The following is a 15,718-nucleotide window of genomic DNA, read 5'->3' as shown; positions in this document are numbered from 1 at the left end:
TCAGTATTGCTTTAAAAGGTTATCCTATCCTAAAATTGTGAATTTTAAAGATTTGGGGCCTGATCCAATTCACTTTTTCATTTAAGAGAGAATTTTCCATCTTCTGTTTAAAATAACTTTTCAGCACTCCGCAATTGAAAAAGTACCAAAAAGTACTTTCAAAATTCTTCAGAGTATCGTCTTACTTGCTGGTGGCTTAAAAGTCATTTTATTGATGAGAGGAGAAAATATCTCCCAGGAGAATATGTGAATTGGATCGGGCCCTTTGTCCACAGAGGCAGGGAAGACAAGCGGGGCCACGGACAGAAAATGTATAGTGCACTGGCCCACAGCACATGGAGGGGGGGCAACGTCATCGCTCCTCCTGATACCGCTCGCCATTACCGGCATGCATCCGATTAAAGGGGTTCTGTGGGGTGTTACAAAAAGTGTCACTTACCTGGGGCTTCTACCGGCCCCCTGCAGCTAAGTCCCATGCCGTCACTGAAGCCTCCGCTGTTCACCGCCGCTGGGACTTAATAGCTGCAGGGGGCCGGTAGAAGCCCCAGGTAAGTGAGGCTTCTTGCTTTTTGGAACACCCCACAGAACCCCGTTAAGCAAGTCGGCCCTACATCCTGCAGCATGTTCGACCAATTAATGTGATCAATTTTGGCTCAAAATAGGTCGCATTGTCAATCAGGCATGCACCTGGCAGCACCAATTTTCTTTCGGATTATAATAATCGAATCAGATGGTCTATCGGCCGCCAAGTCACCTGATGTATGGCCACCTATACAGCCCATTATGGAGAGGGACATGTGTTAGCACAGGCATACTGAAAGTCAATGGCTAGAATGTGACTGACCGGCAGCAACTGACCACATCACAGAAATTCACAGGTCATTCAGCACTTCTACAAAGCATATCATTAGTGCTTACCATGTGTGGCTCCTGGGCAACCAGTTCTCTTTGCCAACCTTCTCAATGCAGAATTTCTGAGGACCATTGCTCCCTAAACAAAGAGAATGTATTAGTATGATGGGCTTTAAACAGGAACTTTAACCAAGGATTGAACTTCATCCCAATCAGTAGCTGATACCCATTTTCCCACGATAAAGCTTTACCTCTTCTCAAATAGATAATTATTACTTGGTATTTCTATAGCACTGACATCTTCTGCAGCGCTGCACAGAGTATATTGTCTTGTCACTAACTGTCCCGCAGAGGGCTCACAATCTAATCACTACCATAGTCCTATATCTATGTATGTATTGTGTGTTGTATGTATCGTAGCTGAGGGCCAATTTAGGGGGAAGCCAATTATCTGTATGTTTTTTGGATATGAGAGGAAACCGGAGTGCCCAGAGGAAACCCTCCGTGCAGATAGTGCCCTGGCTGGAGGATGGAATTCGAACCAGCATTGCAAGGCGAGAAAGATAACCACTACGCTACCATGCTACTGATCAGTCAGGGGGGGGGGGGGGTCTGTATAGCGGATATTGTGGTGAAACCCTTCCCACATTGTGATGTCATGACCATGGTCCTGACAGTTTCCTGTCAGTGAACCTCATTGCATTTTGGGAAATAACATCTTTTTCTAACTGCCAAGCAAGCAATATCCCCCTCTGTGCATAGGACTCTCTCAGTAATGAACATTCCGTGCAGATCACCTGACAGAACTGAAGATGTCACCACCAGTGATACATTTCAGAATGTAAATCAGGGAGAGGAAAGATTTTACAATGGGCTAACACTGACTCTATAAACGCAAACATGAAATGCTAACTGAACACTAATTTTTCAGAAAGCTTCCGTCTGGATGATTTAGGGCATCGCTTTGGAAGAACATCTTTGCCAGCTCCGAGGAGGTGAAGTCTATTCCTCTTACATGGTCATTGTGGATAAGGAACACTGAATAAGATCACTAATGTTCACCAGCTACAGGAACTAAGACCCTTACATGACACCTGAAGAAAGCAGGATGTGGAAGCTACCATAAACAATGCACATTGCCTGGCTCTCCTGCTGATCCTCTGCCACTAATACTTTTAGCCACAGACGCTGAACAAGCATGCAGCAGATCAGGTGTTTGACTGGATTACCAGCATGCTTGTTTCAGGAGATTGATTCAGATACTATTAATGCATGAAGATAAGCAGGACAGCCAGGCAACTTCCATTGCTTAAAGAGAATCCGAGATGGGTTTGAAGAATGTTATCTGCATACAGAGGCTAGATCTGCCTATACAGCCCAGCCTCTGTTGCTATCCCAAGCCCCCCTAAGGTCCCCCTGCACTCTGCAATCCCTCATAAGTCAAAGCCTTGCCCTCGGGCTGTGTTTATCTCTATAGTGTCAGTCTGCTGCTCTCCCCGCCTCCTGCAGAACTCCGGTCCCCGTCTGCCTCCCTTCCCTCCCCGCTGATCACAGCACTGCTGTGATTTATGTCTGATTGCAGAGTGCAGGGGGACCTTAGGGGGGTTTGGGATAGCAACAGAGTCTGGGCTGTATAGGCAGATCCAGCCTCTGTATGCAGATAACATTCTTCAAACACACCTCGGGTTCTCTTTAACAGGAAATACATATGGCAGCCTCCATATCCCTCTCACTCACAGGTTCCCTATAAAATGATTTGTACGAGTGCTGTCCTCCGCTTTCCATCACTCATGGCTGGTGCACACCAAGCGTTTTTTTGTAGAGTTTTCAAAACCGCTGCCGCCTGTGAAAACACTTGGCTAATGTATCTCAATGGGATGGTGCACACCAGCGAAAAAACATTCATTCAAGGTAACTTAACTTACATGTGTGTATGAACCTTACAAGGAACATGAAGTGCGAGGCATATGGAAGCTGCCTTATTTATAAACAATAACAGTTTCCTGTTATCCTGCTGATCTTTCATGTATTAGTAGTGTCTGAATCACACACCTGAAACAAGCATACAGGTAATCCAGTCACACTTCAGTCAGAAACCTGATCTGCTGCATGCTTGTTCTAGGTCTATAGCTAAACGTATTAGGCAGAGGATCAGCAGGACAACCAGGTAATGTGCATTGCTTAAATGGAAATATAGAAGCCTCCATCTCCCTCTTATTTCAGGTGTCAGGAGACCTCAAGCGAGAGGTATATGGAAGCTGCCATATTTACTTCCTTTTAAACAATACCAGTTGCCTGGCTGTTCTGCTGATCCTCTGCCTCTAATACTTTTAGCCAGAGACCCTGAACAAGCATGCAGCAGATCAGGTGTTTCTGACGTTATTGTCAGATCTGACAACATTAGCTGCATGCTTGTTTCTAGTGTGATTTAGACACTGCTGCAGCCAAAGAGATCAGCAGGACTGCCAGGCAACTGTTTAAAAGGTAATAAATATGGCAGCCTCCATATTTCTGTTGCTTAATGGTTGCCTTTAAGGCCGTAGTACAGTTTTATTTTTGTGATTGGAGATGGCCTTACAAAATGAGACTAGCGGGCTGTTTTATACTACATATGATTTTGCGGCATTTGTGCAATGGCATGCAAAACACAAAAGACATCAGCAAAATATTGAAAAATCACAGGAACTCTTTTAGACTAACGCAAGGAGATTGTGATGCGATTTTGCCTGATTAAAAAATACTGCGTGTTTTCTTCTCATATTCCTAGCATCCAGCAAAAACGACAGCAACGGTCAGAGCACAACAAAGTGTGAGCAGCTCAGTCCACTGTACAGGTGTGAGCAGCTCAGTCCACTGTACAGGTGTGAGCAGCTCAGTCCACTGTACAGGTGTGAGCAGCCCAGTCCACTGTACAGGTGTGAGCAGCTCAATCCACTGTACAGGTGTGAGCAGCCCAGTCCACTGTACAGGTGTGAGCAGCTCAGTCCACTGTACAGGTGTGAGCAGCCCAGTCCCCCTGTACAGGTGTGAGCAGCTCAGCCCACTGTACAGGTGCGAGCAGCTCAATCCACTGTACAGGTGCGAGAAGCTCAGTCCACTGTACAGGTGTGAGAAGCGCAGTCCACTGTACAGGTGTGAGCAGCTCAGTCCCCCTGTACAGGTGTGAGCAGCTCAGCCCACTGTACAGGTGTAAGCAGCTCAATCCACTGTACAGGTGCGAGAAGCTCAGTCCACTGTACAGGTGTGAGAAGCGCAGTCCACTGTACAGGTGTGAGCAGCTCAATCCACTGTACAGGTGCGAGAAGCTCAGTCCACTGTACAGGTGTGAGCAGCTCAGTCCACTGTACAGGTGTGAGCAGCTCGAACCACTGTACAGGTGCGAGCAGCTCAGTCCACTGTACAGGTGTGAGCAGCTCAATCCACTGTACAGGTGCGAGAAGCTCAGTCCACTGTACAGGTGTGAGCAGCTCAGTCCACTGTACAGGTGTGAGCAGCTCAGTCCCCCTGTACAGGTGTGAGCAGCTCAGCCCACTGTACAGGTGTGAGCAGCTCAATCCACTGTACAGGTGCGAGAAGCTCAGTCCACTGTACAGGTGTGAGAAGCGCAGTCCACTGTACAGGTGTGAGCAGCTCAATCCACTGTACAGGTGCGAGAAGCTCAGTCCACTGTACAGGTGTGAGCAGCTCAGTCCACTGTACAGGTGTGAGCAGCTCAGTCCACTGTACAGGTGTGAGCAGCCCAGTCCACTGTACAGGTGTGAGCAGCTCAATCCACTGTACAGGTGCGAGCAGCTCAGTCCACTGTACAGGTGTGAGCAGCTCAATCCACTGTACAGGTGCGAGAAGCTCAGTCCACTGTACAGGTGTGAGCAGCTCAATCCACTGTACAGGTGCGAGAAGCTCAGTCCACTGTACAGGTGTGAGAAGCGCAGTCCACTGTACAGGTGTGAGAAGCGCAGTCCACTGTACAGGTGTGAGAAGCGCAGTCCACTGTACAGGTGTGAGCAGCCCAGTCCACTGTACAGGTGTGAGCAGCCCAGTCCACTGTACAGGTGTGAGCAGCCCAGTCCACTGTACAGGTGTGAGCAGCTCAATCCACTGTACAGGTGCGAGAAGCCCAGTCCACTGTACAGGTGTGAGCAGCCCAGTCCACTGTACAGGTGCGAGAAGCTCAGTCCACTGTACAGGTGTGAGCAGCTCAGTCCCCCTGTACAGGTGTGAGCAGCTCAGCCCACTGTACAGGTGTGAGCAGCTCAATCCACTGTACAGGTGCGAGAAGCTCAGTCCACTGTACAGGTGTGAGCAGCTCAGTCCACTGTACAGGTGTGAGCAGCTCAATCCACTGTACAGGTGCGAGAAGCTCAGTCCACTGTACAGGTGTGAGCAGCTCAATCCACTGTACAGGTGCGAGAAGCTCAGTCCACTGTACAGGTGTGAGCAGCTCAGTCCACTGTACAGGTGTGAGCAGCTCAATCCACTGTACAGGTGCGAGAAGCTCAGTCCACTGTACAGGTGTGAGAAGCGCAGTCCACTGTACAGGTGTGAGAAGCGCAGTCCACTGTACAGGTGTGAGCAGCCCAGTCCACTGTACAGGTGTGAGCAGCCCAGTCCACTGTACAGGTGTGAGCAGCTCAATCCACTGTACAGGTGCGAGAAGCCCAGTCCACTGTACAGGTGTGAGCAGCCCAGTCCACTGTACAGGTGCGAGAAGCTCAGTCCACTGTACAGGTGTGAGCAGCTCAGTCCCCCTGTACAGGTGTGAGCAGCTCAGCCCACTGTACAGGTGTGAGCAGCTCAATCCACTGTACAGGTGCGAGAAGCTCAGTCCACTGTACAGGTGTGAGCAGCCCAGTCCACTGTACAGGTGTGAGCAGCTCAATCCACTGTACAGGTGCGAGAAGCTCAGTCCACTGTACAGGTGTGAGAAGCGCAGTCCACTGTACAGGTGTGAGAAGCGCAGTCCACTGTACAGGTGTGAGCAGCCCAGTCCACTGTACAGGTGTGAGCAGCTCAATCCACTGTACAGGTGCGAGAAGCCCAGTCCACTGTACAGGTGTGAGCAGCCCAGTCCACTGTACAGGTGCGAGAAGCTCAGTCCACTGTACAGGTGTGAGCAGCTCAGTCCCCCTGTACAGGTGTGAGCAGCTCAGCCCACTGTACAGGTGTGAGCAGCTCAATCCACTGTACAGGTGCGAGAAGCTCAGTCCACTGTACAGGTGTGAGCAGCCCAGTCCACTGTACAGGTGTGAGCAGCTCAATCCACTGTACAGGTGTGAGAAGCTCAGTCCACTGTACAGGTGTGAGCAGCCCAGTCCACTGTACAGGTGTGAGCAGCTCAATCCACTGTACAGGTGCGAGAAGCTCAGTCCACTGTACAGGTGCGAGAAGCTCAGCCCACTGTACAGGTGCGAGAAGCTCAGTCCACTGTACAGGTGTGAGCAGCTCAGTCCCCCTGTACAGGTGTAAGCAGCTCGGTCCACTGTACAGGTGTGAGCAGCTCAGTCCACTGTACAGGTGCAAGCAGCTCAGTCCACTGTACAGGTGTGAGCAGCTCAGTCCACTGTACAGGTGTGAGCAGCCCAGTCCACTGTACAGGTGTGAGCAGCCCAGTCCACTGTACAGGTGCGAGCAGCTCAGTCCACTGTACAGGTGTGAGCAGCTCAGTCCACTGTACAGGTGTGAGCAGCTCAGTCCACTGTACAGGTGCGAGCAGCTCAGTCCACTGTACAGGTGTGAGCAGCCCAGTCCACTGTACAGGTGCGAGCAGCTCAGTCCACTGTACAGGTGTGAGCAGCTCAGTCCACTGTACAGGTGCGAGCAGCCCAGTCCACTGTACAGGTGCGAGCAGCTCAGTCCACTGTACAGGTGTGAGCAGCTCAGTCCACTGTACAGGTGTGAGCAGCCCAGTCCACTGTACAGGTGTGAGCAGCTCAATCCACTGTACAGGTGCGAGAAGCTCAGTCCACTGTACAGGTGTGAGCAGCCCAGTCCACTGTACAGGTGTGAGCAGCTCAATCCACTGTGCAGGTGCGAGAAGCTCAGTCCACTGTACAGGTGCGAGAAGCTCAGCCCACTGTACAGGTGTGAGCAGCTCAGTCCACTGTACAGGTGTGAGCAGCTCAGTCCACTGTACAGGTGTGAGCAGCTCAGTCCACTGTACAGGTGTGAGCAGCTCAGTCCCCCTGTACAGGTGTGAGCAGCCCAGTCCACTGTACAGGTGTGAGCAGCCCAGTCCACTGTACAGGTGTGAGCAGCTCAGTCCACTGTACAGGTGTGAGCAGCTTAGTCCACTGTACAGGTGTGAGCAGCTCAGTCCACTGTACAGGTGTGAGCAGCTTAGTCCCCTGTACAGGTGTAAGCAGTTTAGTCCACTGTACAGGTGTGAGCAGCTTAGTCCACTGTACAGGAATGAGCAGCTTAGTCTCCTGTACAGGTGTGGGCAGAAGTTTTTATCAACCTCAGTAGTGAATGAGCAATAATACAGCACAGTAAGCAAAGCAGAGAGGCTGAATCAATGGCCTTATATAACCCAGTCCCACAGCTAAAATCATGAACAAATATACATTAAGGTATCCAGCTACATACCCATAAGGTCTGCAAATCCTCCAACTGGTAATCGACAGGTGCCGGTAACAAACTGCAGGAGCCGCATGCGCTTCTCATTGTCAATCTCCTTCACAAACTGTAAGGAAAACAAATTGTAAGCATGGTTTAATGCAGAAGTAAAGTAATCTCAATGTACATCTGCTATAATGCTCACCCACACCTAAAGGGTAAATACTAAGACATAGTAATTTGCTTCTGAATTTATGCTGCTCTCTATCGTGCACGAGCAGCTCCAAGTTACTGCACATGCACGGCCGCGCTGATGTCAGACAAAGTACGAGGCCCCCGATAAAATCACTCGACATCTATTGTCAGCAATCTTCTGGGGGTCCATGTTAGGAGAAGGGGGGGGGGGGGGGGCTGCAGAACGCTGAGGGAAGCCTCAATAGGAACCTGAGAATTCCCCCTCTTTAGGCAAGTATTTCCCTCACAGTGCATCTCTTAAACCTGTGTGTGAGAGAAAGCTCTCAGCAGCTGCAGCTGCCTGTGTACTGTGTCTCTCTGACTGAAGTGTCTGAGGAAAACAGAGGAAATGTAACTTGTTATAAACATTTGTAATTGTGTGTGAAACCTTGCACCACAGCTTTTCATACTTTTTTTTTTGCTTTCAGAGAAAAATACTCTGTAGTCCGATATGCAAAGAGACAACACTGGCTGTGCATTGAAGAAGACATCGCTTTTGAGAATGATTTGTTCCAATAGAGCTAATTCCTACACACAATGAATTAAAGCTTTTGCCTCTGATATTGAACATGAAAAGTAGCAAAATGGTTACACAGCTACTTAGACATTATTTGTACATTGTCATTTTAGAACGCTTGGTTTAATAGTGTTCCTTTAAGTCTAAGTCTGAGTTAAGTTGAAGTCTGAATATATCTACCAAACTCAATCTGAGACAGATCAGATCATAGTCAGGGATGTAGAAAGGTAAGTAAATACGGCACATGGTTGTGTGATTGCAGTCGTACTTCGTATTTATAGCAGCTGTTTTTGTGGGTTGTCCTGTAATAAATGCAAGCCAGTCAAACTTCAAAACAACAACAACAAAATTCTCAGTAGGGGTGTTTGTATGACACTGCAATTGCACAACTGCCAATTTACTAGCCTTTCAGTAGGCCCCATTAAGTTCCGATATGACCCAGGCAAGGCTGCAATCTTTTGACAGAATTTTCCTTCCTTGTGCAATCTCACCCACTGCTGAAATATATGTCATTGTCAACGGTATAATTATCCACCCGACTGCACAGGCCCACTGTCCGGGTGTCAACCAGGACTCAGCCCTCTCCCTCACCCCCCACATCCAAACCATTACCAGGGCCTGCAATTTCCAACCCCTTCCTGCCCTTGGACACTGCTAAACTCCTCGGCCACGCCCTCATCTCCTGCCTGGACTACTGCAACACCCTCCTGTCAGGCCTCCCTCTGAACCGCATCACTCTCCTCCCACCCCACAATCTATCATGAATACAGCAGCTAGACTCCTCCTAACCACCCCAGGCACGCCCATGAGTGACTACAGGACTTCCCTAGAGCCGCCCCATTCTGTGGGACTCTCTCTCACTGCCGATCAGGCTTGCTTCCTTCTTCAGCACCTTCAAACAAGCCCTCAAAACTCACCTCTTCAAGATGGCCTAATCCATCTCACCGACTCCCAATTCAGAGGCGTCCATCTTGCTTCGGTCAATGCCTCAAAACCGCAAGTGTCCTCGGCCACCGCAATGCATGCTGGAAGATTAGTCCACTAATGTGATTACATCTCCCGGCTGGGTGATGTAATCATATAGGCAGACATAGGCCCGTGCAGGCTGTGCAGCTGCACAGGGGCCCCATGCCCTCTAGGGCCCATACTGCTGTACCACAGTCAGGGCATGATTACTCTGTAGGCTCTTCTCTGTGTATTTCTCTCTAAAACCCAGGAGGAACAGTGATATCTGCTTGCGGCCCAGTCATACACAAGTATGAAATGTGTGTTACATTAACACAGTGCCTATAGAATGTAACCTGGATTCATGTACTTTTACCGTATGTTATCTGCATTATTTGGATCCAACCATAATCTGATATGATAATGGCCACTCACATGGGGCCCCTTCATGTATTCTGCACAGGGGCCCACTGTTAGCTTTGACCACCACTGCCCGAACTCTATCTACCAAGAACCTCTTGATGCAGCTTATTTCCTGTATTATGTTGTCCACCTCCGGGTTTTCAGGAATCACTTGCGAGTTCCCATAGGAGATGCTTTTAGTAAATCAGGCCCACGAGACTCTGCTGTACTATAAATACCTCTCCTGGTTTCTCAGCACAATTTCCTCACCTGCCAAAACCAGACGATTTGTTTGCTGGTCCTTGTGTAGTGCCGGTATATGGCATTCCTCTGCCAGTCATTTAGGTCTATTTCCTGCATACCGCACAGAAGAACCTGTGGATTAAAACACATGCAAAATGTATCAGTGATTGGACAGTCCGCTTACAGAACAGGTGTACATCCAATACAAGCAGAGGGAAATTTAGGCGCCCAGTAATGCCTTTAGTAAAATATCTGTATTTAATACCGATATTTTACTACGGCCAAACCTAACCCTACTCTCACACAGAACCCTCCCCCCAATGTCTACCCCTTAACCCCCCACCCCAACAAACTACCTACGTAACCCATAACCCCTCCCTCCCACAAATTACCTAACACCTCACCCTTAATTCCCCCCCCCCCCCCCCCGCACAAACCATGTACCCAACACCAAACCTTTAAAACCCCCCACTGCCTGCCTAATGCCTAAGTCCCCCTCACAGCTACCTAAGGGCCCGTTTCCACTAGCTGTGGTGTGACGCAATGATCACATCGTATCCACAGCAAATAACCCCCCTCAAATTCTAATGTACCCCCATGGGCGCCTAAAAATATCAGCATTTGGGCGTCGTCGTGCCCGATATATAGCGGGCGCTGGCAGCCAAGCTTCCGCTCCAGCGCCCAGTTACCAATATTTTGCACTGGCGCCTATGGGGGCGCCAAATAAGTCCACTTGCCGCATGTGCCCAAATTTGCTGCTTCAACGGAACAGAAACGAGACTTGTGCCACCACCCATCCATCACCAAACCTTACCTCTAATTCTTTGGCATCGAAATACTGCAGATACTGCTGAGGGAGAATTTCATTGAAGCCCTCAAAGAAAGCCTGTGTTTGTTCCTCCACTCCTCGGGACAATCTCCATTCAGCCACCAGCCTGAAGAAAACAGGAACACAACTGTGAGGCTATGGGCTCCCCGATACATCTACACGTTAGCATCACAACTGTCAGGTGATGGGCTTTCCAACACGTCTACACGTTGGCATCACAACTGTGAGGTTATGAGCTTCCCAACACGTCTACACGTTGGCATCACAACTGTCAGGTTATGAGCTTCCCAACACGTCTACACGTTAGCATCACAACTGTGAGGTTATGGGCTCCCCAACACAGCTACACGTTACTATCACAACTGTGAGGTTATGAGCTTCCCAACACGTCTACATGTTGGCATCACAACTGTGAGGTTATGAGCTTCCCAACACGTCTACACGTTGGCATCACAACTGTGAGGTTATGGGCTCCCCAACACAGCTACACGTTGGCATCACAACTGTGAGGTTATGAGCTTCCCAACACGTCTACACGTTGGCATCACAACTGTGAGGTGATGGGCTCCCCAACACATCTACACGTTACCATCAGAGCTGGTTGTGAACAAAAAATATTCAGCACTAGTTTTTTCGCATGATCGAAAATTTGCATCCAAGTACGCAATTATGATGCAAAATCGCTATGCACAATTTCTGGAAAATGTGAAATTTTGTGCATAACCGTAATTACAGCAAAGTCCCTGTTATCCAAAACTCAGGCAACCGGAAGTCCAGTCCGGCATCAAAGCATGGTTCCCGGCGTGTCACATGACCTGATGCGGGTCACTGCGGTACACTGAGGACAATAGAAAGCTGCTGGGAGCAGCAGGATGCATAGCAAATGGCACCTGGACGATCAATGAGTAGTTCCTGCTGCTCGGGAAAGGCACATGTATTCAGGCATCAGGTAATCCCCGGATACTGGGGACTTTTCTGAAGTACTGTAATTTTGCAATTACATGAAAATGCAAAATTCAAAACATTTTTTTCAAAAACACCTTGTTGTTTTTGAGAAAATCAAAGAAAAAAAAATGTATTTTTTTAAATGACATTTTGCTGTGGTACCTTATATAAGAGTTCTGCATACACATTATAGACATTTTACAGCAGATCTGTGATTAAGCGCTGGGACCCTGTATAAGCTCACAACCACGGCCGCACTGATGGCTCGCACCTGCGCAGTACCACGGAGCCGCTCGGACTCTGCTTTGTCAGCCGATTGGCTTTATGCTTCTATGCAGAGCGTCCCAGCGCTGGGTCGGTGCTCTTGAAAAGGAAGTGGGAAGCCTCTGGGGTAACTACCGAGGTAAGTATGTAACTTTATCCCTTTTTAAAGGCACAGGTTTACTTTACAATATATAAAAAGTGTATATATTAAAAAGTACGGCAAAATGTGATTTCACATAGTTTAAAACCGTTTAATTTTTGAAATTTAGGCATAAATAAAAAATTTTTTTACGATAGCGGCATTCATAATTTCGCAAAATGACAAATGGATTACGCAAAATCAATTCAAATTCAAAATCGTAATAGCAAAATTTTTACGTAAAATTAGCTCATGACCACCATCACTATCATCACTGTGTATGTGAAGTGCTGATGTAGCTTCGGGTAAAAAGCCATTAAACACTGGAAAACGTACCTGATGTATTCCTCCTTGTTCTCCTCGGTCACCTGAATGTTGCTGCCGTTCGGTTTGAGATCTTGACTTTTTACTTCCCCGAGGATCTCCTTGTCCACAGAGAAAAACATCTCCAGGGCGCACTCCTCGATGTTGTTCTCCCTGGGTTATGCCATAATGATCATTAGTAACAAACTCTACAAAAGCCTGTTCATCCACATATCGTCCGTAGTTGAGTCAGCACCATCAATAATATTAAAGCTCTTATTAGTTTTAAATCAGCATGATGTTCCTCTGTATCAGCGGCAGCCCCACGGTTTCAGTCTATCCAACCTTTTTCAAGCCTGCACGTTTCACATCTGCAGAGCTTTAATATTATTGATGGTGCTAAAAAATATACATACCTGGGGCTTCCTTCAGCCCCCTCTGGCCTGATTGCTCCCACGCCGTCCTTTTTAGACTGCCCGTTCACCTGCAATTGGCCTCAGAAAGTCATCCGGTCTGGGGCTAACTGCATGTGCGGCCAGGCCACACGCTCCCGCAGTACTACTGCACAGGCACAGAACATGCCTGGCCAGTCTGTGCCGATTGGCCCCGACTGGAGGATTTTCCGGGGCCTGTTGCGAGCGACCAGGGAGTCAGAAGAGGACGGCGTGGGAGCTATTAGGCCAGAGGGGGCACCAGGTATATATATATATTTTTTTTTTTTTTGCTTTTGCTGTGGCCCTGTCTCAAATACACTTTAAAAGAGGAACTGTAGTGAAAACAACAATAAAATGTTTTTTTTATTACAATATTCAATTATAAATTATTTAGGCAGTGTTTGCCAATTGTAAAATCTTTCCTCTCCCTGATTTACATTGTATCCCTGATTTAAATGGTATCATCCTGATTCAAAACTTCTTGATTTACATTGTGAAATGTATCACTGGTTGCGATATCGTTAGTTCTGCCAGGTGATCTGTACAGAATGTCCGTTCACAGAGAGTTTTATTCAGAAGGAGATGCGGATTACTTGGCAGTTGGAAAAAGCCGTAATTTCCCACAATGCAACAATATTCACAGACAGCAAACTGTCAGGACCCTGGTCATGACATCACACAGGGGGAGGAGTTTCATCACAATATCAGCCACACAGACCCCCCTGATGATCTATTCGGAAAAAGGTAAAGATTTTTTTGTGGGAAAGGGGTATCAGCTACTGATTGGAATGAAGTTCAATCCATATGCACCGTAAGTGGAGTCCTGTGTTAAACATGGTAAATGTGGATAAATGATTTACTTTTGGACTGTTTTTGGTTGTTTTTTGATTGTTTTTAGTGTGCTATTATACTACTTTTAACAGATTATCCAACACTGCAACATTTAGTAACAAAAATATGTAATAAAGAAACATGAATATTTTGTACATGAAGACAACTATGTTTATTTCTCTGAAACATTGTAATGAGTTGTTTGTAAGTAGGGGACTGTCTGCATATAGTCATGTTATACTGAAGGTTTTCACAAAGGGTGAAGTTCTCATAAGAGTCCCGACCCCCTGTTGGATTTCACTGGTTCCATCCACATTCCTCACATCATTTCTATCAGTATTCCCTGCACAGGACTTTTGACCAAATCACTTACTTTATCCAGATAAGGGAATTGTAAAACTCCGGGTCCACTGATTCCAAGTCCTTCAGTATCACTGGCTTGTTCAGGATGCGTTTGTAGAATGGTAATGAGAAGCCAGTGTCTATGAATTTGCCATGGAACAAAGCCTGCAGAAGAAGAAGGTAGTGAGCAAACGGTTCAGCAACGATCACCTGCAAGAGACTATGGGCCTTAATCTAGTCACCTTGTCTTCTAGGTGATATTTTCATGTTATCAAAAAGTGCTTTTTAAAGAGAACCCAAACCGGCATCATTTAAAAAAACCTCCATATTACCTATTACCTATCTATTACCACATAGAGCTCTTTACCACCCCTCCTGCGTCCTCTGATCCTTTAGTTTTGTAAAAAAATAAATCAATAATAATCACAATGCTGCACACAGAGCTCTGTGCTTTTCCTTAGAGCACAGAGCTCAGAGAGGAGGGGAAGGGGCAGGGAGAGACAACAAGGGGTTGGGGAGGGGCGGTTCTTACGCCAGAGTGGGCGTGTTAAGCAGGAGTACCTCTCCTGCAAAGGATGACCCTTCCCCAATTAGGTTGATGACAAGCTGTCAGTGAGGGGAGTTCAGAGCTGAGAGCGGCATGTCTTGTTTGGTAGCGATCAAGCCTCTGTGCCCCATTTTATACACAGACATCTGCCTCGGGTTCACTTTAATCCCCGGGCAAGCAAGAAAATACTCAGAACGATTTTGGCAGTACTTTTTTCTATTATTTGAATTGAATTATGGCTTATTACTGCAAAAATATTACCTTTCTTACAGAATGCTATACATAAGAACGCACAGCGAAAAAATACAAAGCAGTAGTCAAGATAAAAAGCTAGTGATGCTACAAATGCCAGAACAAGAGAGAAAAACAGAAATCAATAACAAAAAAATAAAACAAAACAAAAAAACCCTCAGAACTGTAAATTTGCCATCTCTTTGTACAGTCTACCACATCTCTAACTTTTTTTTTATGTCCAAATACTTTTGAACTGCAGCTGCTACATCATCATGCTCAATGTTTTACCCGACATTTGATCTTTCAAATTGGACAGTAGGTGAAAAAAAATGGTTCTTTTCCGTTAGCCGGGTGCATCCATTAGGTGGCGATAAAACCACCAGAGTTACATCTTTCCCTACTATCCATGGCGGCTTGGAGGGGGAATAGTAATTAACTCCACCTAGTGGTTGCGCCCGGCTAACGGAATAGTACCAAAAAATCATGTCAGGTCAGATGGACCGAAGCAGAAATATTAGGCTTGGTAAAGGAAAAATTTGTAATTTGCATCATTTAGAACTGCTGCTGCAACTGCAAACTAGTGACAGGAGCATTACCCTATGGAAAAGCATTTTGTGCCACCTTCTTGATAGGTTAGTGCAAATTTTAGATCAATACGGCATAGTAGTCCATCGACTGTAGAGTTGGTGCTCGAATTCGGCATAGCGGATTCGCCACACTCGGATACTACCGAATTCCGCTGTTCAGCAATGAACAAGCAGACAAGGTCAGAAAGAGTTCACTGAAGCGCGTCATGTGACTGATACTTCCTCCTCCTTGTATGGAATGAGGAAGTATCGGAGTCACGTAAAGTGCAATGTAATACACAAGTCAGTGACCTCCTGACCCTGTCCACTTGTTCAGTGCTGAACAGAGGAAGCCAGGAGTATCCGGGTGTGGCAAATTCACTGTCGCTTTCAACACCTACACTAACCGATTGTCCAACACTGCATCAAGTTCATCATAGGAATCCACTCAGGCTTGGAACACACTAGGCAGAAACACTTGTGTGGTGGAAAAAACTAGCATTTTTGCCGTAATGAAAGTCTATGGGCGGCATGTA

The 15,718-nt window shown here is 47.1% G+C and overlaps 1 protein-coding gene across 3 annotated transcripts in view; it reads right to left on the bottom strand.

Moving 5' to 3' along the window:
• The window catches only part of ITCH (itchy E3 ubiquitin protein ligase), a 176,221-nt gene that overhangs the window by 8,934 nt on the left and 151,569 nt on the right, over positions 1 to 15,718 (bottom strand). For all 3 annotated transcript variants that reach the window (XM_068262394.1, XM_068262392.1, XM_068262393.1), the window contains exons 18-23: positions 13,867 to 14,000; positions 12,262 to 12,402; positions 10,563 to 10,683; positions 9,776 to 9,880; positions 7,438 to 7,534; positions 919 to 991 (exon numbers count right to left, since the gene is read on the bottom strand). In XM_068262394.1, coding sequence (XP_068118495.1) covers positions 919 to 991; positions 7,438 to 7,534; positions 9,776 to 9,880; positions 10,563 to 10,683; positions 12,262 to 12,402; positions 13,867 to 14,000 — 671 coding nt within the window. The remainder of the gene's footprint in view (positions 1 to 918; positions 992 to 7,437; positions 7,535 to 9,775; positions 9,881 to 10,562; positions 10,684 to 12,261; positions 12,403 to 13,866; positions 14,001 to 15,718) is intronic.

This window comes from Hyperolius riggenbachi, chromosome 12, assembly GCF_040937935.1.
Source record: "Hyperolius riggenbachi isolate aHypRig1 chromosome 12, aHypRig1.pri, whole genome shotgun sequence".
Classification (NCBI taxonomy): Eukaryota; Metazoa; Chordata; class Amphibia; order Anura; family Hyperoliidae; genus Hyperolius; species Hyperolius riggenbachi.
Note: the sequence above shows the minus strand (reverse complement) of the source record. Positions and strands in the feature narration are given on the sequence as shown.